The 12,264-nt window shown below is 44.7% G+C and overlaps 1 protein-coding gene across 2 annotated transcripts; it reads left to right on the top strand.

Annotated features, from left to right (window-relative positions):
- The first annotated feature begins 1,351 nt into the window (after nt 1-1,351).
- On the top strand, nt 1,352-9,784 carry LOC112452324 (zinc finger RNA-binding protein). Of its 2 annotated transcripts, none has more exons than XM_025012456.1 (11): nt 1,352-1,462; nt 1,821-1,984; nt 2,579-2,920; nt 3,425-3,880; nt 3,996-4,709; nt 4,782-5,076; nt 5,167-5,354; nt 6,405-6,553; nt 7,912-8,007; nt 8,087-8,207; nt 8,472-9,784. In XM_025012456.1, the coding sequence occupies exons 1-11, from the start codon at nt 1,413-1,415 to the stop codon at nt 8,753-8,755; spliced, it is 2,859 nt and encodes a 952-aa protein (XP_024868224.1). In that variant the 5' UTR covers nt 1,352-1,412; the 3' UTR covers nt 8,756-9,784. The 2 variants fall into 2 exon arrangements, with proteins under 2 accessions (XP_024868224.1, XP_024868223.1); XM_025012455.1 differs by having other exon boundaries at nt 3,314-3,880.
- The last annotated feature ends 2,480 nt before the right edge of the window (nt 9,785-12,264 follow it).

The raw sequence follows: 12,264 nt of genomic DNA, 5'->3' as shown, positions 1-12,264 counted from the left end.
TCTGAATCAAAGTAACTGGAATGGACTGGAATCTTTTTTTATAATTTCTTGCATCTCAAGCAAACTTGTCCATATATTAGAATAACTTTTTATTTATTTATTTTTATTTATAGTTTGAAGGAAACGAAGTTGAAGACACACCATGCCGTCCAGAACGGAGTCCTGATCGTCGGTAACAATCAGCACGATATTCTTGCATGCGACTAACGCCAAGTAATTCAGTAATAAAAGGAGAGACATCAGGCGCATCTTGGTCGACATCGCGAGATCAGCCCAGTGAAATACAGAAAATAGTGGAGTCAAAAAATCGGCGTACGTTCTAATTAATTCCCAATCGCCGGTCGCGACAAAATTAGAGAATCGCCGTCGTATCTAATTGGCGTCTCGCCAAGTATTCGCGAGGCATAAGCCGGAAGTCGGCTCTCACATAAATCCCTCGCACAGCACACGCGAATAAAAGCAACAACGCAGTCGAAGCTAATCGAGAACTCTGAAGGCTGCAATTACGCGCGGTTATCATGCAACGTGCCGCGAGCCCGCGCAGTAAAAACACGCGACGACGTCGCTCGTCGATCGTTCTGGTGTACGTCGCTAGATGGCAGCTGGGCTGCGCGAAACACCGGCGGCGGCCGGCGAGGCCTCGCGGCCGACAGAGGGCGTCGCGGGGGAGGAAAGTCGGAGCTTCTTCGGCGCTCGCTTCGCGCCTTCGGGCACGCCATACGGCACGGCGAACAATTAACAAACGAGAGCGCGGAGCGCGGCGTGCGGCGTATTGTATACGCACACGCCAAAGAACGCACGCACGCACGTTCCCTCACCGGCGAGCTTGTCGAGCCCTTTCCCACGTGCACGCCGTACGTATATTCGATCTATTCGATGCGCCGCTGCGCGACCAGCCGCGAGATTATTATCGGAGGCGAGCTCCCCGCACTATCCACGCTCTCCACCTACCCCCCGGCGTCCCGGAGAATAGCCGAGAGACACGCAGTAAGTTTTGTCAGGCTCGAATAAGATCGCATAACCGTCCGGCCCGGTCGTTTCTCCCCGCTCTCTCTCTTTCTCGCCGTCCTTTCCCCGTTCATGCCGTTCATCTTATCTCTCGCGCGACGCATATAGCCTCGCTCTCGGCGACCGGACGGGTGGCAGGTAGCGCGCGACGACGACGACGACAGGTGTAGAACCTAGAACCGCGCGGGCGCGTTGTATATTCGCGCGGAAGTGCAGCTCGGGCCGCGCGCCGCCGGCCCTGACGCGGAAACGGCCGCTGAGGTCGCGCCGATCGCGGCCGGCCGGCCAATCGGCGCGCGCGCCGCGCCAGCGCCGCCGCCGTTCCGTCCTATCGAGTACGCTCGTGGCACGCCCTACGACTTCCTCCATTGTCCTTCTTTCCGAGATTCTCTCCGCGAGGAAGGATGGCTCAGAACAATTATTTCGGATTTACCCACGGCGGGACGCAATATGGGTACGAAATCGTCTGCATTATCATTATCGCTAAGTATCTAGTGTTAAGCCGCGCGAGGATTCGCGGCCGCGGACGCGCGCGTCCGCGGCGGCGATGAGAAACCGGTCGCGTTCCCGACGACGGCACGCCGCCTGAGAGACCCAGCCGGCTCGGCGGCCATTATCACTCGCCGCCGAGAGATTAGCGTCTCCATCGAGCGTCTTTTCCCCCGGAGAAAAATTCACTCCCGATTAAATTCCCCGACGGCGTATTGCCGTCCGCGTCGCCGTCGCGCGTCGCAACTCCTCGCGCGGACGCTCGACGGACTCCGCCACATGTCGACCGTGATAATTTTATCTGAACCTTGTTTCACGAACAGGGCGACCAGCGCCGCGGCGTATCAGACCGGGCAGGCGGGTTACGCGGTTACCCCGGCTGCGACCGCTGCCACGTACACACAGCGACCGGCTGCCGCTGCTGCGACTGGCTACGAGACTTATCAAGCCGCTGCGGCCGCAGCCGCGACCGGGACAACGTACGCAGGTGAGTTCGAGTCTCACACAGGTCTCAGGTCATGCTCGGCGATCAGTCTTCGGGAGAGGGATTTAATAAATTTGAAAGTATACACCAATTGTATTGACATACTTTATGTAAATGTTTATCCATTCTCTCTGTCAAACGTGAATGTTTTTTTTTCAATGTTTTAGATAAATATCGATGAATATGGGCCGGTATCACAGTCCCCCGATTAACGTGATCCTCCGATTAAACTCACTCTGCATCTCTTTCTAACTGTCCCTCTAGAAAGAGACGAAGAGTGATTTTAATCGAAAAATCACGTTAATCGGAGACTGTGATACCGGCCTTATCTATGGAAAATGAAAATGCTGATTCAGGTGTAGCGAGTGGAGTTGTGCTCGCACCAAGCTTTTCCTTCCACAAGTTTCAATGTATTTTCAGCAATTGACTGTCTTTCAGAAAGACAAAAAAGCTTGGTGCACTAAATTAAAGATAATTCTATTCCCTATACCTGAATTAAACAGCACTTTTCCACTGCGTGTCATCAATACTTAAAATAATTATTTCCAAGTGCGATAACGTCAGCTGCGTCATTACAGTATACTGTTTTTGTTGCAGCTGCTAATCCCGGTACTGTAGCTCAGACTTACGATTACGGCTACGGACGAGCTGCTCCAGCGGCTACTTACGACGCGACCAAGACGTACTATCAACAACCAGCGGCTGCTGCAGCAACTTACACCACTACTGAAACACACTACCAGGCTGCAAAACCTGCTTATAGCACAACTAGTGCTTATACTGGCACTGCCAGACAAGCCACTACCACTGGGCAAGCTAAGACGTATCAAGCATCTAGTACAGCTTATCAACAATCAAATCCCACGCAGAGCGCTACTTATACGTCGGGATACACAGCTCCAGCAACGCCTGCCGCTACTCCGTCAACCGCGACAAATAGTAAGTGTACTGATCTTTTTTATGCATTTATCTCTAAATATTTTCGGTCCTCTCTCGACCACTAACTGTGACGTAGAAACTAATAACATGAAATTGATCCTCTCACGACACGTATGAACGAAGAGACAAAAATTTGCAAAAGCTCTGCTAGCATTCTCGATCGTAATAACAGTTCGAGGATTTAGCAGAAGTCAGAAATTTCTTTTTGTCCGCTCCCAAGTGTGGAGCAACACTTTCGAGTACATCCAGTTTCCCGATGTTTCGTCATGGAGTCTTCGTAGTTGGTCTTTCGATGCATCTCGAAATGAGTAATAGTAAAAGTTTTGTGCCGCGCTAAAGTACGAATGGTTTAGGCCCCTCCAAAGTTTGAGGTTTCAATTTCATTTCCCTTAGAAACGGCGAGTACAACGTATTCCGGCTACGACGCAGCGCTATATAGCGCTGCGACTATGTATGTAGCCCAACAGAGTGCAAACAGCAATTCCACTAACCAGAAGACTGGAGGTTGGCAGGGCTACGGACGGAAGGGATTCGGAGCTGGCGGGGGAGGGATGAAGGCAATGCGGCCGAAGCAGCCACCTAAGCCTCAGCAACTACACTATTGCGATGTCTGTAAGATCAGCTGCGCCGGGCCACAGACTTATCGTGAGCATCTGGAGGGTCAGAAGCACAAGAAGAAGGAGGCCTCTCTGAAGGTGCCGCAACAGCCGCCAGCGCGTGGAGCAGGCAACAGTCTTCGCTGTGAGCTTTGTGATGTAACCTGTACCGGAAACGATGCTTACGCCGCTCACATCAGGGGTGCTAAGCATCAGAAAGTCGTCAAACTGCATACTAAACTTGGAAAACCTATACCAAGTGCGGATCCAACTGTTCTGAATCCAAAGCCAGCAGCAGCTGCGAAAGCTGCTGCTACCAAGAAGCCGACGGTGACAGCAACGCCTAAAATCAACTTTGTCGCCTGTAAGTAAATTTTTTTTATGTTACAAAATATCAGAATCTAGCGGTATTTTATGAACATTTATAAGATTTATAAATAATTTATATTCACGCGTTTGCATTTTTACAAATGTTTCAGCTGGAAACTTGGGCACGGTGAACCAAAATCAAACTGTAGAAGTTAAGCAGGAAGAGCCAGCTGTTGAAGAAACTGTGGAAGAGGCTACGGTCGATGAGAAGGATATTCAGCCGGTTGGCCAGGAATACATCGAGGAGAATAAATCCGAGGACGGGAAGATTATAAGTTTCAATTGTAAGCTATGCGAGTGTCGGTTCAACGATCCCAATGCCAAAGACATGCATATGAAGGGCCGCCGTCACAGATTTGCCTATAAGAAGAAAGTCAATCCTGATTTGGTCGTTGACATGAAACCGAGTCTTAAGCAGCGCAAAATGTTGGAGGAAAAACTACGTAGGCAACAAATGCGTGACGAGTATCTACGCCGCAGGGAGGAGATCAATCAGTTGGGTCCTATGGGACCCATGATGGACGAGGAGATGATGTATTGGGAAGAGAGGCGCCGCTACGAGGAGGAATGTGAATATTATGAATGGTACCGACGTTACGGACGTGGCCCGGGCGCCCCACCGATTCCGCGTCCGTTCCAAGGACCACCACCTATAATCATGTACCCAGGGCCACAAAGACGACCGGATTCGTCAGACGACAAACATGTATTGGCGCATCATACAACTATTTATCCTAAGGAACAAGAACTATTGGCAGTCCAGAAAATAGTTTCTCATACCGAGAAGGCATTGAAGTTTGTGTCGGATGCTTTAGCTGAAGCTGGTGAGTACTTTTATTTCATTCATTTTTCGCAAACTTTCATTATATAGATTAACACAGGTGCATTGTTTGCAGGTAAAAAGAACACTCCTATCAATGCCAATGCTACTGCAGCAGCAATACCAGCCGGTACTCCGCAGATGAACGCCGAAGTTGCAGTGAAGAAAGAAGAGGCTGACAAGAAGAAAGCAGCAGCCACACCACAAAAAGAAGATGGAAGCGACGGGAATCTATTCTCATTTCAAAAGGAGAAAGAAGATTCTAGGATACTTCGTGGAGTTATGCGCGTCGGAAACTTGGCTAAAGGACTCTTGTTATCCGGAGACAATCACGTTTGTCTTGTGGTCTTGTGCGCGGAGAAACCTACCAGGTATTTTTCAGATGATTTCCTTGATGGGTAAACAGAAATCGTATATATACTTTATTATCATAACTTACAAGAGACTGTTCATTTTTATAGGACATTGCTCAATAAGGTTGCGGAGATTTTACCCGGTGAATTAAAGAATGTAGCCCCTGAAGAAAGCTACAACGTCGGGAAGCATCCGGAATCCGCGGCTTTGACTGTCTCAGGTGGCACGGTCACCGTCAGCGTGACACTCACCAGCCCCTTGATGCGCGAGACACCCAAGTCAACTGCTGCAGCAGGTGATTTCATTGTTTCGCATTTTTATAGTGGCCAAGAAAAGGATAACTACGAAAGCATTGCGGGGTTTTTTACGGAATTATGCACCTCTTTTATTTTCATGTCATTTTCTTGATCTACTCTGCGATTTGTACATTTAGTTTGTTCTTTTCATGGCCCGGAAGATTTTCTGTAAGTTTTTTTAAGCACCAGGACGATGCGGGGCAGCCAAGGACGATTCGCCGGTTGCCAGTGTACATACGCTCTAACATAAAGTTAATTTCCTTTTCGATATAGCTGCGTGTCTTATTAGTGTGTCCACGACAGAGTCCTCTTTGTAGAATTCATTTTCGACTGTCAAGAGTATATCGCAAAGCAATACTTGAACGTTATTGAGATAAAACTCGCAGAAAGGAGAGCGTAAAATATGATACGGCTAGATACCAGTTTCCATTGTCACGCGTTACTTCTCATTTACAGTAGCGATTTGTATACTTTCTCGAGAATGAATATTTGAGGCTAGAGTCTCCATCGACGAACGATACTTAACGAGAGATTTCATTGAACGTGGACACGCTTGCGATAGGAGGAAACAACGCTGAGGCAATCTTAAAACTATGGACTTTTTGATCATGCATAAAAAAAGAACAGAAAATCCCTCTTAACTGTTATCGAATGCTGTACGCACATTCTGCGATGTGCATTACGTACCTCTGAATCTTAACCGACCGTTCTATCGGCATCGGTGCTACCTACCTTTTAAGCGGATAGAGGTGACACTACCGATGCTGATAAGAATCGTCGGACGTTCTTGAGCGGCAAAAGAGAAACCATCCGAGAAAGAACGTTTTAACGGGGGTGTAAACTCGGTGCATTGCAAACGTACTACATTCGATCAGGCTTATATTTCTTTTTTCACGTTGGCATTTATATCACGAATATAGCCCACAATTTAAAGGTGCTTAAGTTGAAACGAATATTAATAGAGAGAGGGAATACCTAAAATCTCTGGGCATGATCAAACACTCTAAGTGTTGTCTAAGCGTGTTGTGCTTTCTTTGTTGGAATCTCAGATAATGCTGGACAGCAGCAGCAGGAAGCTGCTCAACTGCAAACAACGCCCGCGGCCCCCACCGTGACGAAACCAGATCCACCAGATGTACTTCCCAAGGCTAAGTGTTTGGAGGCTTTAGCTGCACTCAGGCATGCCAAGTGGTTTCAGGTTTGAATCCATCAACTCTCAGTTCAAGAAAACTCGAATTGTCGGTGCCACATTCTTGTTTGGCGCTATGTAACGAAGCATTTTCTTTTATTTTCTCCTGACAAAACGCGAGACGCGTGCAAGTTGTCCTTTCTCTCTCTCTCTCTTAAAGCATTCTCTCGAGCCAAAACAAAGCAAACAAAAAAAAGAAAAAAAGAAAAAGAGAAGAAAGCAGTCTTAGAAACTTCCAGCCTTGTGACGGTTTTATTTTTTATCATTAACCGACCCGTCCGTCGACACGTTTCTGTCTGAATTGCTTATTTGATCACGTTCGATGTTCGCCGTTTCCATATATCCGCTGAATTTTTTGAACACACGCCAGTCGGCTTTGCCCACTGTATTCTCTTCGGAATATTTAGATTTTACGTTTACGTTTCGGACTGTCGAGTTTATTGCTATGATTTAGAATGGTCCGAAATACACGAGTTCCGAAATAATGGGTTAACAGTGGCATCGTCCGTACGTGGGAGAGAAAGTTAATCGCACATCGAACATGCGATCAGATATATTATCAGGCAAGAAATCTCGCAAGTAAGCAACATGTAAATGTTTATCTCGACAGTCACGTGCGAATGCTGCTAGATGCATTTACATCTGCTTCGCTTTGAATCTCCAACATCCAGAATAATAGGAACTGTTCTGCGAGACGTTCGCAATTCGAGTATAATTAATTTGTCTCCCTAGAATGAATGTGATTTTCTTTATTTTCTTTACTAACGCAGACCGCTCGATTGCTTCACGATCAAGCATAAATTCATTATTCTGGATCGTCCTTAATGCGTTGTAGCCTAGGCTGCGTCTGTTCTAGGTCTGTCTTAACTTGAAAGCAAATCGAACATGTAGCGTCAGTACTCAGCTTTTGTGAGATTTATGTATTTCGTTCCATTTTTGTATTTATAACAATTTATGTGCGTTAACTGCACAGCTTTGGAGATTAAAGAGACAGACAAGCACAAACACACAGTAGCGAGTCATAAGTGTACCGGGTGTTTCTGTAGATTAGAGTCGAGTCGAGTCCTAGAGTTGCTCTCTGATATATACATATATACATATATGCACACTTTCCTCTTGATATATGAGCTCTAGCTTTTTTTTTAATTATTGCGATAGGTACTAACGTCTTAGGAAAAAGTGATCGATAAACACCCGGTAATATTGATATGGGCTAATACTATTAGGGGCATTAGGCACGAGGCTGGGAGGATAGCTAAAGCCCACACAAAGCAATCGAAGGGTAGTTTAGGCCGTCTCCAGAAGAGCCAGTGCATCTAGTGCGTATATTAAATCGTAGTTTTTTTAATGTTAATCCTGTTCAACAGGCTAGAGCTACCTCGCTGCAGAGCTGCGTTATGGTTATCCGTATAATGCGCGACCTGTGCAATCGTGTGCCAACATGGGGTCCGTTGAATTCTTGGGTTAGTATACAACGTGTTATCTCTCCTTATGTCATCTCGATTTCTCGACCCTCAATAACACGCTTTTTGATGCATATAGGCATTGGAATTATTGACTGAGAAGGTGATTAGCACCGCAGGAGGTCTTCTTAGTCCCGGTGAAGCTTTGAGAAGACTTCTGGAATGTGTAGCTGGAGGAATATTGCTACCGGGTAGTCCAGGTAACTTTTTAAAATCTATTTTGTCGTTTTGATATTTTAACTAATTTTCTACCTTGAAATGATGAAAAAGATGACGAGACTGAGCGTATTGTGGAGGTGATTTTTGATTTCGAGTACAAGTATTTTGTTCTCGTGTATCATAATCATACATTCCGCGATACGCGCAGATGATATGGCAAACTGATCTAAATTATAGCTATATTATTGATCTAAAAATAATGTGCGAGAATCAAGTGTTGATTCATAAATGTGTTTTCGCTTCAGGCTTATCCGATCCATGCGAGAAAGAGCCAGTTGACGCGATAGGAAACATGACGTCTCAACAGAGAGAAGATATTACCGCGTCCGCGCAGCACGCGTTGCGATTAGTGGCGTTCCGCCAGATTCATAAAGTCCTAGGTATGGAGCAACTGCCGCCGCCGAAATTCAAGGGACGATTCGCCCGAAAGCGAAGACGTGACAACAGCAACGGAGAGGGCACGGACAGCGAGGCTTCGAAGAAGGACAAAAAGGCGGAGGAGATCAAAATGGAGACAGACTCCAAGTAGAAGATCTACCAAAAGATTCGTACCGCGATATACGAATTTATCTATTAACTTATCTAGGCATAAGGAAGCAGTTTTTTCCCCGCCGTGTCAGTTGCTTGTTTAGGAGGAGAGACATCTTCGGATAAGGACAACGCTAGGCTGATGCTTGTCATGACTTTTAGGAATACGCGTAATCTGGGAAAGAAAAAGTTATATGCAGATTACTTGAGACACGTTTGTCGAGTAACGGGCGCTATTTGTCTCTATGTCTCTATAGCGAATTATTTACTTCATGGCAATGATAATCGTTTTTTTTTTTCCCTCACGATGTATTCAACATCATGTAATAAGCGTGTCACAAAAAGAAGATAGTGCTATATTAGACAATGCTTCGATTGACTTGGCTAATTTTCTCAGACGATTGTGATGCGCGATTAGTTCTGATATTAGATTTGTATCGATGAAACTGGCGGACGTGTTTACTGAATCTGGATGGTTCGCCAGATTCACATCTCGGTTACGGCGGATATACGAGCAGGAAGAATCTGAGCGAACAAGTGGTAAAATACGACGAACATTTATAAGTTTGAAGTTTAAGGGTAGGCAATAGATCGTATTGAGATTTCGTGTGTATGTTGTGTGTGTAGTAAGTACGTGTAGAAAATACTATATCCCTATTCTCTCTTTCTCACTTCTGCACAAAGTGACAACCATTTACGATGCATTACGATGTATGCTATTGTCACGTACGTGACTCACGCAGAAAATAGCGACGAAGATATTTATAACTCGACAATTTGGACGCTTTGATGATGATACCTGACGCGGAGCAAGTGCACGTGTTAACGTTCTTTTTTTTTTTTTTTTTTCTAAAACTAAATCAGTTGGTTTTATTTGCAGAATTTTAAGCGACCCCAGTCGAGTTGAGACTTGAATCTTTCAACTTGTCAGACAACTGTCCCTCCATTTAAGTGAATTTCTTCTGACTTGTGTAGATTTTCTGTTCTATATTTTTGATCATTGAATAAAACGAACATGTGTACGGCGCAACTGTGAGCTTACCGATACTTCTGCCTGCAAGAATTAACATACCAGTTTCCTTGGTATTCCTTTCCTTTCCAACTTCGATGTTTTGTTTACGAAAAATTCAAGCAATGAGTAATCTAAGTTTAAGAATAAAGGTCAACATATCCGCGATTTATCAAATATTTTTCGAACTTGAAGTATCTTTAAGTATATACGCTTTTATGTTCTCCGCTGATCGTCATACGATAATTTCATTAGAAAAGAAAGAGATGCTTGAGACGCATTTTTTTTATCTATGAAACAATGATAGGCACGTTCTCCGAAGAGAATGATATACATATGATCGATTAACGCGTTATCTATCTTATTTCCGTGCGCGATAGTGTTGCGTCAGTTTGCGAGTCATTGGAACTGCGACGTTGCGCTTGTGACTCGGCAGTTCTGCGAATTTAATTTTGCGACGTCTGTTTGCGACCTCATGACCAACACGTCCGATGTTATAAAGTGAAAACCGAAAATACCCTCCCCTCCCCCGATGAAGCAGCCAAAACAGCACGAACATTCAACGAACATCCCGGAATTCATCGAAACTTCCTGAGCGTTATCGTCAAAGGAATAACTTATCATATTCAATTGCAAATGACTTCTCAATCAAGGACTTATTTTTACATAATCAGCTTATACAATATTTAAAGAATTGCATCATTTCGCGTGATTTATATAATGGCCTCATTTACGGTGTTGAGAGGTACATCGTTGAGGATGAATCTGAGAATAGTTTTGGAAAGCTGAGCTCAAGCAGGAAATTATAACGGTTTCGATAAATGGGAGCACATGCGTGTACAGGATGTCGCAAAATTAGTCGCCTCATCTCCTTCGTGAATCTATCTTGAAAATTGATTGGAGTAAGAACACAAATTATAAACAGCTACTAATTAAAATTGTCTAAATTATCAGAAATATTGTATCTGACAAGCGGTCGCAAATTCTTGCGCTCAGCATTTTCTTACACGTGCTATATTAATTCACGTAGCAATTCGTTCGCGCTCATCTCATACGAGCATCTGGATCCTCGAAGTATTAAATCGAATCAATCTTAGAATTATGCGCGCAACCAAAACCTTTCTGAAATATCAGTAAAATTTGCACATCAATAATTAAATTATTTTTATTTAATAATCGAATTATATTTCTGATGTACTTCATATGTACATTCATTTTAAATATTCGAATTTTTTCATATTTAGAAATATTTAGAAAATATATTCGCCACTCGAAATGAGTAATAAGGCGATTAATTTTATCACGCTCTGTATGCATGCATATATAGCACGAGCATCACGGCAGAACGTTCTGGAGCGTTCTTTGTTACCAAGTCGATACGAGATCCGCAAAATGCACGTCACGCCGACCGGTGACGTGCGCGACCGACGGGCCAATCGGCGGCGTCTTCAACGGAGCTCGGCCAATCGGGCGCGCGGATTGAGTCATACGTCACGCGCGTCACACGCTTGGTATAAAAGCGAGGTGCGCATCGCTCGCCGCTCCATTAGTTTCCGTGAGCTAGAGTGAAGAAATTCGTGTTTCCAAGACTGTTCTTCTCAAGTCGTCCTACGTGAAATACAGACGAGAAAGACAAGCGAGAAGCTTTCAAACAAAAGGTACGCTTTTTTTTTATACTCGCCGATACAAATTCTTAGCTCTCGAATATTCGCTCATAACCAAAAATTCAGTATTCTTTATTCGCGCGAACGGAGTAGAGATAATAATATTAATAATCATCGTGGAATATTCTCGACGAGCCGTCGATACGCCGCGTTTAACAAGAGTCACGCTTTCGCCACGAATGAGTCATTTCCAGGTGTGCGCAATATCGATCGTTGTTTCAGGCCTGTTGCTAGGCGGAGTGGATTGTGGGATCACTTCAATTAGCATATTTTATTGAACGGTATATTTCGGAGATTCGGTCGAATAGTCGAGTAGTATCTACATCGGCGTCAGAAGAAATGTAGAAAACGCGTGAAAAACCTTCAGATCATTCCAATATTATCTGTTTATTACGCGTTTTTGCCAAACTGTAAAATGGTACGAAACATGGCGTCGAGTGCTCGTTAATCCCTGGCAATCCAGACGAACGATAAAATGGCGGCCGTTGATTTCACTGCGTCATGTAAGCAGTTTTGAGCTGCTAGCAGGCCATTTTCTCCGCTTTATATATTTTTTTTGTACGGTTTCTTATCCACGAAGGTGAACACGGGTCATACCCTATTAGGCCTGTCTGGGTCTGTGATTTGACTTTGTCCGTGTCTATACTTCGTAAATAACTAGAATCGAACTGATTCAAAGATTTTATTTTCGTATATGATATTCAAGAGACAACCTTCTAACGCGAAAATTTTATTACAGAGCACCATGCAGATCTTCGTAAAGACGTTGACCGGAAAGACCATCACTCTCGAGGTCGAGGCTTCCGACACCATCGAGAACGTGAAGGCGAAGATTCA

This window comes from Temnothorax curvispinosus, unplaced genomic scaffold, assembly GCF_003070985.1.
Source record: "Temnothorax curvispinosus isolate PA1 unplaced genomic scaffold, ASM307098v1 QBEX01003233.1, whole genome shotgun sequence".
In the NCBI taxonomy this organism is placed as follows: Eukaryota; Metazoa; Arthropoda; class Insecta; order Hymenoptera; family Formicidae; genus Temnothorax; species Temnothorax curvispinosus.
The sequence above is the reverse complement of the archived record's forward strand: the minus strand, read 5'-3'. Positions and strand labels throughout refer to the sequence as shown.